Source organism: Ostrinia furnacalis, unplaced genomic scaffold, assembly GCF_004193835.3.
Source record: "Ostrinia furnacalis isolate ACB-3 unplaced genomic scaffold, ASM419383v2 OfSCF3557, whole genome shotgun sequence".
Lineage (NCBI taxonomy): Eukaryota > Metazoa > Arthropoda > Insecta > Lepidoptera > Crambidae > Ostrinia > Ostrinia furnacalis.
This window is the reverse complement of record NW_021133796.1, coordinates 543,818-562,233: the sequence shown is the minus strand read 5'-3', so window position 1 is coordinate 562,233 and position 18,416 is coordinate 543,818. Positions and strand designations below refer to the sequence as shown.

The 18,416-nt window shown below is 34.6% G+C and overlaps 1 protein-coding gene across 1 annotated transcript; it reads left to right on the top strand.

The window, feature by feature from the left end:
* The first annotated feature begins 16,629 nt into the window (after nucleotides 1-16,629).
* On the top strand, nucleotides 16,630-18,209 carry LOC114358005 (52 kDa repressor of the inhibitor of the protein kinase-like). The gene is made up of 2 exons (XM_028311853.1): nucleotides 16,630-16,921; nucleotides 17,700-18,209. Exons 1-2 carry the CDS (start codon nucleotides 16,818-16,820, stop codon nucleotides 18,151-18,153), a joined length of 558 nt encoding a protein of 185 aa, XP_028167654.1. The 5' UTR covers nucleotides 16,630-16,817; the 3' UTR covers nucleotides 18,154-18,209.
* The last annotated feature ends 207 nt before the right edge of the window (nucleotides 18,210-18,416 follow it).

The following is an 18,416-nucleotide window of genomic DNA, read 5'->3' as shown; positions in this document are numbered from 1 at the left end:
GTTTTGAGAAGCCTATGTATTTCTAGCAGTCTGCTTATATAGGTTTATAACAACAGCTGGGCTCACAATTCACAGCCCCGATGTTAGACTTTACGAGACGCCATAAAATCTGACGTGGCTCAATCGAATACGACTTAACGTGTCCTTTGAAGCACGAAATCAAATTTCCTCTTCTGATAGGTAGTCAAAGTGATTTTACACTATGTGAGTTCCACCTGAGAATACCAGGCATCCAAGTCGAGAGGGTCGAACACAATTATGAAAAAGAAAAATATTAGCTGCTCGAAAACAGGTTATTAAAGAATATTCTGACAGTCTATTATACACATAAAACAAGTCTAATTTAAGAAACTATTACAACAACAACTTAATTTATATAACTGTTACACTAACGAGATAAAACTATAGGCGCTGTGAGTCAACCAAGCATGGTTTATTATGTTGTTTATAGCGAACGTGATTCATACCTGCTGGCATAATGGCGGCAAGTTGAGAAAAATTAGGTTACGTAATGTTTTGCAGCGCAGTATGGGGTAGTCTTTAGCAAGATAGAGAAAAAATATAAAGCGAATTGTAAGTAGTATTTAGTATAATTAACTTTTTAAAAAATAAAACCGACTTCAAATGCGTGAACACAAAAAAAAACTAAAAATTAAAAATATTGCGTATAAAAAAGTTCATCCCCAATTTTCCACCCTTGGGGGTGAAATATTTTCTTCAAATTCGCATGAAACCACCCTTTTGATAATACCTATTCAACAAAAAAATAATCGTTCAAATTGATTTATAATCGGCGGAGATATTGCGTATAAAAAAGTTCATCCCCAATTTTCCACCCTTGGGGGTTGTTTTTTCTATTATTAAATTTAAATGGGACCACCCTTGAGGTATTACCTATACGCCGAAAAAAGATTTGTTCAAATCGGTTCATAATTGGCGGGGTTATCGCGTAACAAACATAGAAAAAAAAACATACGGGTCGAATTGATAACCTCCTCCTTTTTTGAAGTCGGTTGAAAACGCAAAACCTGCTGGCGAAGGTCACAAGGATGTCCTGTTTCTAGAAGGGGACAGAAGTGGGCTAATGGTTAACATGTTATGCTTAATATTTGGCAGGCATCCAAACTACCTAGAGTCAAACAAATACCAGCATGATGAAATAACTAGCATCAAAGGCAAAAACAGTAGAAAAATATGCAATGAAACGCAAGACCTAGTTAGTAACTAACCTACCTAACCGTAACTTCTTTTTAACAAGGCAGTACTTGCAGTGGTTGTTGCTGTTGCAATTAATAAGAGAAAAACATGTTATTTTTTAAATTATTCTATTAAAGTAGCAGCCATTGTTTATCAAGCGGAGCGAGAGGTTAACGAGTAGTCGATAAAAACTTCATTTCCAAGTAAATGTAAATAAATTCATTCATTCTTTTGGTGCTGTTAATTGTTAGTCTAATTCGACGTCCACTTTGCATGTTGTTAGCCAGACGCGTGTGTGAATCAATACAATAAATAAGTATTCGAAGGACATAAACATCTGATTATACCTACTACGTCTGTCTCGATGACTTTTTTATTTTGTTTTAAGTATTTTTAAATTATGTAACAGGACGTAGTACACGGATTACATAAATGTAATTTTCCCAGACTTAAATAGGTACTCGTACTTACATAACATTCCTACACATTCTAATTATTTTACGCTAATGCCTAGATCCAATTAGAAATATCTGATGTGTGTATCTACACAGTGGTACCCATTGTGATAGAATTAAATTCGGTATGAGTCATCGTTCAAAAGTCAGTAAAATTTTTAAGACAGTGGAAAATATATAAAAGTGACATGTTATCTCAGTATTTTCCATCGCGTGATATCAGGTAAATACACGTGTTTTTTAATGTTTTGAATTGCAAATAGAATTACGAGTACCTAATTAATTATAACCTGAAAAACACCCAGCCATCACCAAAATGGTTCCAAATTATCTAGGCTTTGTATAGAGCAAACATGCAATACTTTTTATGATGTGTTAATATAAACCTGTGTACTCAAATAGCCCAGTACACATATTGGTCGGTCAACACTGGTGGCAAACATTTTAGACGCCGCTCGTTAGATTAAATGGCTGGCTGTCTTCGCATTACGAGAGTCAATAGATTCATACTTTGGAGATCTGTAGTCTAATGTTAAACCCATAATTTTAAGCGTTAAGTATTCACTTTTAGTGTCAGCCATCGCATAGTAACACGGAGTATATCAATCTAATTTCAGTATTAGGTGGATATAAGAACCAATCTCCCATGGCGTTTATCGTGGGTATTGTTTGTTATTATCTGAGAATCTAATGCCCGTTTTCGCCATCAATCCCTAATTTGTGATCCCTATGGTAACACATAACAGGAATTTTGTTTTCATGGGGGTCACTTAAACATTAGGGATTGATGGTGAAAACGGGCATAAGCATAGTATAATAGGTTGGGAAATTGACCTTCAATCGGACTTAGTTAAAAGTGTGTGGACTTACTAATCATACAATGTAAACGTACGGAACCCAGTAATTTCTGCGCACTCGTGGTTACCTTTTGGAATAACAAATACTCCTGGCCTTGGCGATAAAACTTGTTTTCAATATATATTTGCACAGAAAACCGATGAAGGACGCCTCGATAAGGATATTGTTCTCGTAAACACCCGAATGTACTATGCTGTAACATTACGGATTGATAATATTATTACTCGCAGATTTGTAGTCATTTTTAAAATACACTAATATCACACTATTATGTAATGAATTGTAAATTGTAATGTAAATATAACATAATATTACTAATGGTTTTTGTATGGCTTCTGCTTAAAATAATGGGCTATCTAATTGCGCGGTGCATCATTTTAAGTTTAGGGTAAGTGGGATAAGTTTTGAATTCAATCACATTAGAATTTCAGGGTGATATTGCACAGAATAGGTAATAGTACCTACCAAGGTAAAGAAGAATTACTCCTCAAGACGATTTAAATAAATGCGAGTCTTGCTACGACGCGATACAGTGGAATTCAGCTCGTACACCTACTATTTATTCCTGAATATTGTTGAATAGGTAAAAGAGATGGCTTAAAAAAAGAGCTAGCCGTAATTTGGTGTCCCGCTGTTACGCTTCCGTTTCATTTACAGAGGCAGGTAATAGGTAATAAAACGATAAAATTCTTAAAACGTCATAAATTGTTTTCAAAAGAAATTATTTATTATTTAAAGGCATGTATTTAAATGATCTTTTTAAATTAGCAAAAACGGCAAATAAAAAAATCTAAATGGTCATCTATTTTAATGATTGATCCTCTTTCTTTGAGACATAAAATAAATGAAATCGATCGATATTTTAATCTCTTTTGAACTACGCAAAAAATTATTGAGATGTAAAAATTATATCTGATCGTTACTTGTTGGTCCTCAAAAATAAAAGAAATGAGCATCAAATATTCAATATTGTGATACTTTTTTAAATAATTCGATTTGTATAAATTATTTTTTGTCTATATGAAATAATCTTCAAAATAATTATGTTATGGTACTTATTTTTATTAAGTTGTAGTCAAAGGATGGAAACTATTTAAAGGCACTTGGTGTTCAAAGATTTATTTTTTATTAAAAAAGCATACTTAACACGTTCACACTGCGTTATCGGGTCGAATTGACCTTAGGTGCTGGATGCGTTGGTGCGGGATGGATATATTCGGTCTTTTCAGTAGTACGAAAGATAAATATTAATATTGTTTTGCAATTGTTTCGTCAAACACAGTAAATATTTAAAAAAAAAAAAAAAACTTATCAGGTCTTTACGACCCGATGTCGCACTAAAAGTAAACAAATATCGTTTAGTGCTTTTATCGTGTCTAATCGCGCAAGCACGTTGAAAGATGACTTTATGGTCACTGATCACGGTCGAGATCGGTATACTAAGAGAAAATCAACCTTGCGATTTGAAAAAAAATAAAGAGGTAAAAATTATGATGTCGGGTTCAGGGATGACAGAAGTAAGAAATTATTTTACATAGCGCCTCTAGTCCCAAACTAAGCAAAGCTTGTAATTTAAACAAACATGGCAATGTACCATTCTGCTTGCTTATTGGCGCTAAGCCCTTGGCCAACTCAGTAACCAATGACGGACGATTGTCACTCAACCACAAAGTACCACATAAATTAAAAGATATTTTTTAATTAAAAATATTAACCAATAATATTTTTAGTAAGATCAAATATATTTTAAAGTTAAGTTATACATAGATCGAAATGTATTTATTAGGTGATCAATATGAAAAGGCAAACTTGATATAAAAATCATCAAATTAACAAAATTAAAGATCAATAACTAAAAAAGAGGATCAAATATTATTTTTGTTTACCAAATATTAAAAGAGTATGTTAAACATAAATATTATGTTACCTTAAATGAAGATCATTCATAATTTATCCGTAGATCAACTAATATAGACCCAATAATTAATATAAAGATAAAATACAATAAAATACATCATTTATTTTTAAAAGCGCACATACAAAAAAGATCAATTAGTTTTTAGAGGATCAAATAATATTGTCCCTTATTTAAAGGCAAAACATTAAAAAAATATTACAATTGTTTAACTTTTAAATATTGTTTGATTGATTTCTTACCAGCCTTAAAGCAACGGTTATTGAATTTGAGTGTGGCATAAATACGTAGCCTTACAAAAAGTCTCAAAAAATAATCAAGTGGGAAGCAGGAACATAGTCTGAACGGCGAAATTTCTTTTAAAATTTCGAATATTGTACTTCCTGGTCTTCTTTGTATACATTTCACAAAATTATTTGTGAAAGCAGTTTCTAATTTCTCAACGTACTGACAGAGCTCTAGAGGTGGTGTTTTTAAGCTTCCGTAAAATGACGCATTTTTGTTATATGCTTTGTAGTGCGTAAATAATTTGTCTTGATCTAAACCTGGCATTAATGCCATGGCTTGCGCTAATTCTCCGCACTTATGTTTCTTAGAACATTTGAAAATCAAATAACCTGCAACATAAGTCATTGCATTCATCTCCGGTAGATCCATACGATAATCAGTTTTACCATCCAAAGTTACTAGCGACTCTTGAGGTTTTTCGACAGAAATTGAGGCGTCCATTTTCATTATATCCTCAGCCTTCAGCAATATTTCATAAATATTATTATCAGCTTCGCAATTTGATGACGGTGAGTTCTTTAACATATTCATCAAGAAAAGTTTGGAAAACGCCCTCGAGAATTGAATTGGTGTTGGCTTGGTACAAGAGCCAGCCTGCTGTCGTACTTCACCAAAAAAGTTTACTAAACTGTCTTGGTTAAGCCTTCTTGTGAACATGTATTGGAATCCTTCTTTTTTTAAATCTTCAAATAATTGGAGAAATGCTTGAATAGATATTTGAAAATTCAAAAAGTTTTGAATCTGGTTCGTATTATCTTTTCCAGTATTTCGATTAATCGATTTAATTCTTGCAAACATATTTATTGCGTCTTCTAAAACTGTTTTTTGATCTTCGGACATTCTGAAAGCAGTCTGGAATTTTTTGTCAGATTTAACTTTGCTGGAGTTCAGAATATCAAAAAGGTCATCTATAGTTTTTATAAATTTTGCGGTTGCTCTGGCGTTTTCTGATATTTTCCCAAAATCAATGTATGTCTCTAGAGCGGCATAAAGAGTATTGCTAAAAATTTGTGCAGCATACTTTACCCGCATCCTTTGAAAATTGTTGGGTTCAACGTGAGCATCTGATATTTTTGGAATAAGCCTAAAATTTTTTTCCTTTTCGTATTCGTATAAAGTTTTGATATGGTCCCATGATATTACTTTACCTGAATATAAAAAGTCACTTGAAAGCAAATTGTTTCGAACACACTTTAATAAGTGCGGAATATCAAAAATGTAATATATTTTGTGACCGTCAACACAGAAGTAAGGCTTTTCAACAGTAACCTTTTTGACCACCTTTGCGTATTTATCGAAGTTAGATCCTTGATCTGAAATAACAGCCTTTACTTCAATACCCACGCCGAACAGCTTTTGGATTACTGTATTCATCCATGTGTCGAGTTCAGTATAGTGTTCGGTACTAGCAAGAAAAGTGTAGGCGATAGGCTGCTTCCACTTGTAATATATTCCTTGTAGCATAATTACATACGCATTGCTTGCAATTTCTGGCAATATTTTACCATCGATATTATGAAATCCTATCACCTCATCTGTTTTTATATCATAGTATAAGTTGCGTTTAAGCACCATTTCATCTACACAAATTGTGCAATATTTCGCTTTCTCAGGAAGTGACTTAAATTTTATTGACAGACTTTGTAAAACCCGGTCATCTAGTTTTGGAGGAATTTTTAATTTGAATTTGTTTATCATACTATCACTTGGAAGTTTAAGAACAGTTTGAAGGCATCGGTATGTGTGTGGACTGGAATAATGTAAATTTAAAGCGAACGCTTTGTATTCTGCATCGTACCGATTGCCTTTAAATCTTTCCCTCAATTTATTTTGCCAATCAATTAATTTCTGGAATCGTCGACTGATGTCATCTTCGTGATCCGATGTTATGGGGGCATTCTTTGCTTCTAATCCTTTTTTTATACTTAGAATTTCGTATTGTAAACGTCTCCGTTTTTGTTCTGAGTTCAATTCTTCTGAAAGTTTTCGCTTAAGTGGTGTTTTATCAGAAAGTGTTTGATTTGAGGTAGATACAATCGTGGCTTTATTAACTTTTTGTGATATACGGATTTTTGATTGTGGGGATACATCCGTGGGCTTGACTTTCTTAGATGTAGACTGTTGGTCGGTAGGAAGTCGGTTCTGGGATACTGTAAGCTTTGTTGGAACTGCATTTGGTTTTAGTTGTTTGATTGTTGTGATCGCAGAATTTTCAAAATGGTCAGAACAGACTTCATAGCTTTTAACTTTCAAATTTTCTTTGCTTAGTAAGTCCTCTCTTTCTATAGCCGTTAACCACTCTCGGCGCCTAAAAAAAAAGACATAAATTAGCAATATCCTTTTCTTTACTAGGAGAAAACACACATTATTATGTAGGTAGGGAAATAAAAATGGCACCAAAAGGTTCGTGTAATATTACACTTGGCGCTGGCTAGCCAGTTCCTTTGCTTGAACTTGGCTTGACAAGCTGTCGCGTGTCTAGATAAATACTAAGTTATTCATAAAATACAGTGTGTCCGGGCATGTAGTGATCAAACTTTAAGGGCGTAATCTAGGGACAATTTTATCGATAACAAATTTGGGGCTTGACACATTTTCACAAAATTACAAGGATTTAAGTTTTTAATTTTTAGTTTTCACCTCTTCCTTCAAAAACAAACAAGTGAAAGTGTGGGTAGCTTAACATTAATAAGCGAATTTTTTGTATCATGCGATAGCCAATAAAATTACTGGAACCGGCTGGGAAGGGGTATCTTTGTTCTACAATTACGTCAAAACTAATAGACGTAGACTAATAAATTTACATTCGTTTTGTAGAATAGCTCAAATACTAATAATACAATGCAAAAAAACATACTTTAACGACCTGGTTTTTCTTGTGTTGGAAAATAACTGAAAAAGAAGTGAAAAAAGTCATGTATTTTTATAATTAAATCCATTCTTTCTCCCATAAAATGTATGAAACTTGTGTCTGTTTTCTACTTCTACTATGAGATAATTTTATTGGCTATCGCATGATATAAAATATTTGCTTATTAATGTTAAGCTACCCACGCTTTCACTTGTTTTTGAAGGAAGAGGTGAAAATTAAAAATTAAAAACTTATATCCTTGTAATTTTGCGATAAACGGGTCAAGCCCCAAATTTGAAGTATTTTTATTGATAAAATTGTCCCTAGATTTCGCCCTTAAAGTTTGATCACTACATGCCCGGACACATTGTATAGTCAAACGGTCAAACTTAACCTTAGCTCTCGGTCTATACACGCGTCAGCCTAACCCAAATATGTAATATCATGTTCAGATAAATATTATTATATTCAGTTATGTAGTTATATTTATCACTTCAGCTCTTAGACTATAAGGCAGGTAGGTAGGTACGCACGAAATGTATCGAACCTTGCTCATAATTACAAGCGCCGAGCGCGAAGTAGTGAGTAAGTATCAAGTAGGTATAAATGGAACTAAATAATATAGAAATAACGTAGGTAAGTACCTACCTACCATTACATATCATTGAAACTACTTAGTTTTAATGGAACCTAAATCCATCACACAAATTAAATACCTAAAAATACCTACCGATATGTTTTATTTTGAGCTTGTCTCGCTAATAATAATAATACAGTTTTTATCTATACTCATTCTGAGCAGTAGTAATGGTAGGTTAGGTACCTATACTATCTTAAGAATTATTGATTGCAAACATACCTTTCAGCATCTTTGGGAAGCGAAAAAAACGATAAATCCGGTAGCTTTCTTTTCGAATTTAAACACCCGAACGCCGCACAATATTTGTTTCTTTTTCTGTCCATTTTTAAATAATGTTTGCGACCTCGATCATAAAATTTTATCTACAACGCGCGCCAACGTCCCGACGGGCGTGCGCGTGACACTCGACTGATTTAAAATCCGCCGGCGGGGCGCTCCGCTGTAGCGCTGTAGATAAATAAAGGATGTAACGCGCGGAGTGAGACTAGGGTTGCCAGGTAGGTGTCCGGGCTTTTGTTAGGCTTTTTATGTGGCTGCCGCGCCAGGCGAAAATCGAGTTGCACGCATCAGGATGTTAGGCAACCGATGATGATAGTACTCACTCGTGAACTACGACATCAGTTGTCTAAGTGAGCCAGGTCTGGTGATAGTTATATTTTTTTATTGTAAATAAGGCCACAACAAGCTCGCATTTATGGCTAAATGATTTAGAAGCTATAAACATGAAAATACATAATTTTACATTAATAATGTTAACTACAAGCTCGTGACTTTTCATTTCAGGGTGACTCATGTCTGAAAAAATATTTAATTTCTAGCGTGATGTACGTAAATTTTAACTGTGATATTTACTATTTGGCTATATAAAGAGCCCTTTTATCATTTTTACAGCTTTATGTACATAAACTTCTTTATAAAGGGGTACAAATAAGAAAGCGAAAAGATGGATGGGGGCAGGACCTTGTGAAAATCCTTGGGGAATGCCTTTATCCAGTATTGGATGCTTTTCTGTAAGAATGGTGGCGAAATTAGAACCTGTACTTTCGTATTCCTAACGATAATAATATTAAATGATAACTTACATAAACTCAGTGCAACAGTTTATTCATTATGCAAATAAAGGAAGAATAAATAATTGTTATATACGTTTGTAGTTCAGATAACGACAAGGTCGTCGCGAACAATGTTGCGTAACGTTTATAAATACCCACAGTGTTGCCAGTCGCGATGGTAAGCCAATATTTAAATACTCGTTGATAAATGTTCTAACACCAGTAAGTATAACAATATTATGTGACTTACGAATGAGATGATTTACAGTAGTTATATCAACCCTCATATCATTGAAACAGCAATTATACATTAACAAGTATAATCACAATTGACAAGAATAATACTAGTATCAGTCACATATCACATAAAATGAATCATGTTTGTCAAAGGATGTATTTTTTATATTAAGGTAATGGTCTAAATTGTCTTATTATCTGCCGAGGGTTGAAAATATTTTTTAGAGTGTACATAACTATAGTAGTTACCTTCAGGTAAATATTTAAAAAATATAGGATTTTACACTAAAAACTATACCTATTAATTGCAAAAACTTTTTTTTATAAAATCACGACTCTTTTCAACAAGTTCACATTGGCAAGGACGATCTGATTTGCAATGATAGGTTTGTGTGCTTAATTTAATCTGTATATCTACCATTAAATTGAAATGTGTTTTATAACTTTTATACCGATTTGAATCACGCACGTGATTTTGTTTTAATTGTACAGGAACAAGAATGTAATTAATTAAATTTAATATGCATTTTCAAATGCATTGTTGTTTTTTACGTAAACAAGTATATGATTGTTACGGTTTCCATTGTTGTTTAATGTTAATGTCCGAGACGTTGCGTCAACTCTGTTATCAATATCAATGGAACAGTGGCTAATCTGCAGTTAATGTTATTTTTTGATAAAAATGTAAAACGACAAAAAGAATAGCGGTGAAAATATATAAAATAGTTATGTGTGTTGTCTCATTTTAGATATTTTCACATAATTCAAATGAGACAAGAAATATCTCATTTATACTGCTGAATAAAATTGGGTTAAGAGTGTAGTAAATTCTTACAAACATTTAAAGTGAAATCAAAATTTAATTGCAGAGGTACAATCGCTTTGATTGAACGTTTATTTATATCATAAATCATTCACTGAAACCTGAAAATTTTATAATTTGGGTGATATAGTGTGACTTTTATTAGCCCTTGAACGTGGCGGCTGCAAAACCAATTGTTGCATTAATTTCATTTGCATAAACATTTGCGTGTTTAGATGCAATTTGAATTATTAGTAGGTGTGTAATAGGGCTGCCACCAGACGTTTTCAATCACCAGATTTTAGTTGCTCTTTGAAGAGAACCTCTATTCTGTAGGTAGGAGAGTCAAAATTTTTCTTTAATTTTCACGAGGTGTCAAAAAGTCCCTATTGCCTACCTCGGAGTAAAGTTAAATAGAAAGTCGAAACTACCTCTTTTAAACCCTGCGCTATTTATTACAATTACCATTAGCGTTATAATTGTTTAAATAAATATTTATTAATGTACTTAATCCAAGTCACGCCATCCTAAAGTACACTCGAGTGTCCTGCGTTGGCGCAGTTAGCACCATACATTATCTGCCACGTGTGTCGCGCACGCGTAGACGCAGTGGCGCGCCTCTTTAGCACTGAACAACGGACTGTTTGTCTATGGTTGAGGGGTGTGGAGTGCTGAAAAAACATGCGAAAACCTCAACTTGGCTTGTTCATGAAATAACTAATGCACACAGTGACCGAATCCATTCGAAGCAAATAAAATGATGTGAAAAGTATTTATTCAATTTTGACCAAAATGTAGCACTTGCGAACGTTTAAATAAAAAGGCAAAAGGCTGAATAAAGAGATCATCTTTTTTGAAATTTCATTTATATCTTTTCTTCTGCATTAATTTACCATACATTTTAGATGTATTTTTAACATTATCTATTTCTTTAAATTAGGTTCTGTGAACATTTAACGGCCGTTACGGTTTTACGAGCGCATCTTCCTCAAGTCACCAAAATACAGACATTTACGCATCAATTTACCTTTCAGTACACAGTAGGGATTAAGGTTACTTAATTAGTTGAGCGATAGCGATCAATCTTGCGGCAGCCTTATCTCCACGGAGCACGCGCAGACGGCGTGGCGCGCGCTGATCGACGCGTGCGCAGCGAGCGCTTTCAGGAGCGCCTCGTGGCTGCTGCTCTATGGTATTAGACTGTTGTCTAATCTCAAAAGCATACATGTGAATTAGTCGGAAATGTAGAGACAATGTAACGGCTGCTATTGTCTTGTCTTGCAACTGTTACAGCGAGCAGGAAAACTAATGGATCTTAAGATCGATCGGTATCAAATGCGTTCAAAAGGAATTCATGGGTTTTATTGGTATTAACAAAACACAGCATATTATCATTGGATATGTGAAATATGACAAAATTCTTATCATTACAGGTTTCGGTGTCTGATAACAAGCATATCAGCTTAGCTAGATAGCATAGTAGAGGGGTTAACTATCTATTGTTTGTATTAGAAATTGTGTGTACCACAAATGACTATACAATCTTAAAAAAATACTAATCTGTTATTGTAAGAGTTAAACGATATCCTAAAAATAAAATTGGCTATTGACAATATCGTGATCGATCACGTTTAACCAACTTATTATCGTGTTATTTTGAACATTTCTGAAATAACTTTTCACTATTACTTCAGCAATCAGCGCTGACGGCTGATGACGCAAAACACACAGATCTCGATCAATGATTGATCTATCATGCACAGAGTATAGCATCATTTCCTACGGTGACATGTCGCGCCTACTTATCACCACTTGAGATTTGAAACGATATTCTGGAACACACGTTATCGTGTGATGACACGATTGAATGATCTCATTGATGACATGAATGAGAGTCTTCAGCGGAAAAGCGGACTAAAATGTACTGACAAAGATGACACAATTCTTTTTACATCAATTGTCACGTATTAGGTATACCTAATAGATAAAATAATTTCAGGCCTTTATGTTTACACCCTTTATAAAAGTGTAGTCTTGCTTGTGTGATAGATAGCGCTACTGTTACGAAATATAGTTTTTGAGAAAGAACAGTTTAAATTGTCCCTTATGTACTGAATATAAAAAAGACGCCTATTACATAAATGCCTGACTGAACACGCAGTAATTAGCTGAAAATGTTAATACAACTAAATTAATATTTGGGTAACTCTTGTACAACTAAAATAATAATTGCTTAGCTGTTTTCCATTCTTATTACATCGCAGAATCGACCGAATATTTTGTAATAATCTCCATAACATCTGCGATGAGGTAACCATATCAAGATTCGTTCGGGAAATCATCCCGGCCAGGGAAAACGCGGGAATTCAATTTATCCCTATCTCCCTTCTTTAAACGAATTCCATCGGAAATTATTCCGAATATCGTATTACCTACACATCAAAATATTGACTAATGTCGTCGCCAAAAATGTTTCTTGGAACACAATTCATTTTGATATTGCAAGTAAAGTATTTCAAAACAATAAGTAACTACTTATTTGCTTTTCCTTTATCCCAAAATAAGCACCTCATTTCACCTCAAAGGAGGCTCAATAAATAAGGGAAAAGTAAGTTTTCCATATAAATAATGTTTGTGACAGCCGAAAAAACAGAACCTCCTTGTTGAAGGTAACGCGTGATTGATAGCTGAAAGCTCGGGGAGCTTTTTAAATGGAGAGAAATCGGAAAAAGTGGGTAGATTCTTGACGCAAAACGTTGCTTGGTTCCGTCTGCGAATTGTTAATATTTTTTAGTTGGTATTTCATAATTATTGATTTTTTTCATCAAGCAGAAGTAGATTTTAGGTTTGGTGGATCTTTATAAATGTTTTCAGACTTCACGAGCCGAATCTGACTGGAAAATCAGATTTAAGAATATGAAAATTCTGAATGAGAATGACAGATTTTAGGGGTATGAATAAATTGAATGCCTTTGAATTCAAAGGAGGCGTTGCAGTGACAGGCGGAAGGAAGCACGTCAGACTGACTGCGGAACCCTGGCTCTTTGCTCGGTCGGTGGTACGTCGGCTATCGGCGAGGGTGGCCGATTGTCGGCAAAGAGTCGGCATTACACCGGCTGGCGGCGAGGGTGGCCGTTTGTCGGCGAAAAATCAGAAAACCGTGACGGCTTAAGATGATTTCTGGCGTTTTTTGGGGTGGAGAGGGTTTAGCTCATTATTGCCTTAAATCATTATTTTTAAAGAAGCGGTAAGGTGATTTTATAATCAAAATGAAAAAGCTTTTACTGAAATTGACTGAAACAAGTTAAGAATAGTATTAGCTTATGTTATTGCAAAGATCAAGGTACTGGAAACTGGCTTCAATAAAAAGTTTGTGTTTGGATCAAACAGACCTACCTACTCGTATAAATTTATTTTTTGCACAATTGAAGTGATAACTTTTGTCACTGTTATCGCTATCCGTGTCATAAACCTTCACATTTCTTAGCTTTATTTTATGTCCGACATAAAACACTATGACAGACGTGTGAACAAACGGCCCCTAGAACAGATGCTCATAATTACGTCTTTACGACGTACATTAAACGAATCACAATGTATGGTTTTATTAAAATGTACGAAATACACATTCGGTTTTATGGATCAAAAAGCTTTGTGTAAATATTTTTAACACCAAAAATTTAATTCAAAATTGTCGACTCTATCCCCTTCGAATATGGCACATTCTGGTTGAACATAATGGAAAATAGCATGAAAGCATTTGTCATCCCCACATCGGGTATCTATTGTGTCGGCAAAAGGCGGGCCAAGTTCCATTCACGGGATTTGGGTGTTGTTGATTGTCCGCGACAATTATCTTGATTTAAGTGCAATTAATGTCAAGTAATTCAAGTAAGTAATCGCAGCTGTACTTGGCAAATAGATAAGAGAAAACGTGTTTGATAATAGCGAGCTTTGAATGGTGTTAAAGTACGCTGTTGATCAAATATTTGTGTAACTTGGGGTAGATTTGGCCGAATAAAAATATGGCTGCGGTTACAGCTGATGATAAAGTAGGCGGTCGTAAAATGGCAGACGGGCGAAAGCCGAACTTTGTAATTTTGTTACTAGGTGTATTTTGCACCTGCTCCAAAAGCCATAAAAGAAAGCAGGATAAGATTAGTTTTCTTCATTTTCAAATACAATGCCGTCATAAATATGGCTAAGTGCCGCTTGTTACATTAACACGTAATGAATGTACACAAGAGTACGTGTAACATGCAATGCTTCTAATGTATTACTGACAATTAGTATGATGGATATTTTCTATAGCTTGTTGTTAATTAACGAGCAAGACCATATTATAGTCTTGCTCGTAACAAAGAATTGATTTTATTTAAGTTTATAGAAACACGTTTGTTTCAAATCTCTTATTTATTATTGAAAAGATGCACCCAAGTTTACAAAATCCTTTCCTTGTTGGGTATTTCAGATAAGTACCAATTTAACTGACTTAGATGATGTAATTTTCCACTAAGTCCCATTAGTAATCAAGCGTTGTGTCACAATTCTGTAAGAAACTTGGCACTCCGCCACCGCGCGGGCCTCATTATTTAATTAATCATCGTTAAACCGCAGCCGAGTGCTTATTAATAAGTTGATGTTAATGAGTGCCACTCTTGAGAGGTTTTTCAAAAGTTCCAATAATTAAGCTAATCTTTCAGTTAATGAGTTGCGCTTCTTTTTTAAAACTCTCTTTTCGCAATCTCTTAGATATTACATTTTTAGTTATGAATGAGAATAATAAAATATACTATAGATAGAGCATTACACTATACACATTTTAAATTGGAGCTTGTTTTTTACTCTAATATTTTTTCGCATGAGTCATAATAAAGTTAGACATAAATTTTACCTTTAGTTTGTTGAAATAAGGGAATAGCAAGGGAATTCTTTATTTTTTATTTATTTATTATTTAATTTCTAGAATTAAGGTTAGGTTGATTTAGGTATTTACTTAGCGTTTTTAATTACACACGATGCATTAATCTTTGTCAAGTGAAGTGTAAATGATTGACACGCTAGCCCAATAATTGTTTGCTACTTTTTATGGAAGGTAGATAACAAACATAACTTTAATTTATCGATTTATTTAGTTCTACCTACATACGGTAAAAAGGATTTACTCAAACATCACTAGCACTAATTTAAGTTATATCACGAACAAAGGAACAGAAATAGCATCTTTTAATCACGCAATTAAAGCTGTAATCGAACTCTCACTTGTTCAGACAATGTACAGATGTAGCGACCACCATTACTCTGACGCTAACGATGCGAAATGAACCCTAACTTTAAGGAATACGACGGGTAATTGCTTCACTTTGTAGTCTATTTTTAGATCTAAAACAAGTGTTTGGTCTTAAAGTGCATGCAATAAATTCGAAACAGATCTTAGTCAAAGGAATCTGAACTGAATCAAGACCGTGTAGAGTCTACTTTGCGGTTGTTTTGGGAGCATTTTAAGTAACACGCCTTTGATATTATGATGGCTGCGGCTAAATTATGACTGATGTATGGTTTGTTTGTAAGAAGTTTTGTTTCAATTATTACGACCGCGTGTAAATTACTGGAGACGGACAAAAATTAAAAGACACTGAAAATGTCACTTCAAATAATGACTTTATAAATTAAAACGGTAATAAAATGCATAGGTATGTAAAATATTCGCATAAGCATTTAGATCTACATGGTGACCATGCACATGCAGTTGCTATCCAATTACCTTACATTATCAGGAAGCTTTGTGGTTCGACGTGATGCTGCGGGAAGCGAACCCGCTTCCCCGACTCACCGCAACGCGACAGACCGGTACCAACGTCCGGCGCTATAGTATACAGGGTGTCTTTGCAAACAGTTGGCAATTTTTTAGGAGCAACGTAGAATCTGTAAAATTGGCACACGTGGTGCGCGAAAATAAGCCTTATTCCTTTAAAACTTCAGATCACCCACGAACTAATTTTTTTTCCTAAAATTCCCCTATGTACAGAGCTTATTAATATTTGACACCTGTTACCAAAGTCTCGCTATTTATAGTAAAATAGTAATACATAATGATTAATGATATAAAAAAATAAGTACATACACATAGTTAGCTGATAATATTTATTGTGATTTTGTAAAATTAATTAAATTTAAACAATATAGTTAATTAAAAATGTAAATGTAATTAATTAAAATATATTTATACATAATATTTACCAACGTAACAAAATACATTACTTTCGTACTGCTGTTATAGTGATGCTGTCGTGGTAATATTTGTGTAGAAAATCCACGAGCCAGGCCTCTCACCCGCCCATATCTGCCTACAGCGCCCGACCCTGACAGTGTCGGGTTGTCGTGAGTTGCCGGCGAGCGGCGACAACTCGGAGTTGTAAATCAGTCGGGGCCGCCGCGCGCCTGTGAGCACACGCGTACGTACGGCCGGCCGAGCGTCGGCGCGAGGTTCATTGCTCCTACAGCGCTGCACACCGCTTGATAATGAAGAAGAAACGTAATACCAATAACTGCTGCGCGGAAAACTGTCGCAATAGACAGAAGGATACAATGGATTCGTTTTTCACTTTACCGACAGATCCTGAAAGGTAAGACATTTTTAATTTGTACATTTTACTCGTAATTTGTATGATAATAGCGCGCGGACGGGTCACGGGTGACTTGTCGCCGTGACTGTGTCGTCACTCTCAGGGCTCGCGCTCACGGGCGCAAAGTTTCTGTGTGGTTGGTGTCTGTCACTAACGTGCGCGCACCTCCATACATCGATGGACTGACGAGTGACGAAACAGTTACGGCAACAAAAGTCACTCTTGCGCGCGAGCCCTTCAGAAGTTGTGACAGTTTTTTATATCTATTCACTATTTTTCATGCCTAAAACTAATATTAACATTTTAATTGTAAATTGACCATGAATTGAAATAGCCTAATAAAACGGTTTATATGTGATATGTACCTAGCTCAGTTAAAATGCATGATTTGATAAAAACATGTTGAAGCTGATTGTTTTTATCTGACTATAATTGTACAATGTTTCTGTGCAAATAAATATATGTATTATTTATTATTATATTATTTACTAGCGGCAAACCGCATCAAAATCAGTTGCGTAGTTTATTATAGATCTAAGCATATATGTATAGGGACAGACTACTGTGTAGTGATAGTGATATGATAATTTATGAATTTGAGATTGCAAATAACTGTTCAAGTTTAAATATCTTTTATCTTTTTGTACCAACACAAGTTCTGGTCGAGGTGGTTCCTTTGCCTTCTGTTAAGTCGAGCTCGAAAAAATATGCACAGATTTTGAAATGTCTTTCACGTAGTTGGTTATTGATATTTGTATTTATTATGTTTACGTTCCAGGAGGAGTGAATGGTTAAAACAAATTGGGAGATTAGACTTATTGAATAAACCTAGTCTAAAATCTAAAAGTTACAAAGTGTGTTCCTTGCACTTCGACCGTTCAGCGATGCGTGAAGTAATAACGCGGAAGTTACTGCCAGATGCCGTGCCCACTAAACTTCTTCCGAACCAACCCCAGTCGTGCATTCCAAATGAAAAAGAATCATGTAGAGTTTGTGACGCGTCAACACAAACCGAGGAATCGCATGTAAATACGTTATGTGTAGTTAAAGTTGAGTCTTTGGAAGTAGAAGTGGATCAAGAAGCACAAGCCGCATCAGCATCAGGTATGCCACAAAAACGGAAACTTCCTACAGAACAGACATCTGGAAAGAAATTAAGAGAGAAAATACAATTTGAGCCAGATGAAATTAAAACAGAAAACGAAACCGACACTGATTCTGACACTGCTTAACATTTCGGATTTTTGTCGATACTACGCTTCTATGACCGAGTTAATAAATGTTTCTTAAAATTTTGTTATTTTATTTTACTTTGCTTGTAGTACATACCTACCTACAATCCTAACGTTTAAGCTGTGTAGGTAAGTAAATTCTGAACATAAAGGCGAAGGAGTGAAATTAATATCTACACGTCCAATACTTTCTAAGATATATTCTGTGACCATGGCGTTTGTATGTTTCTACTATCTGTCACGAAATAAAATTTACACTTCTT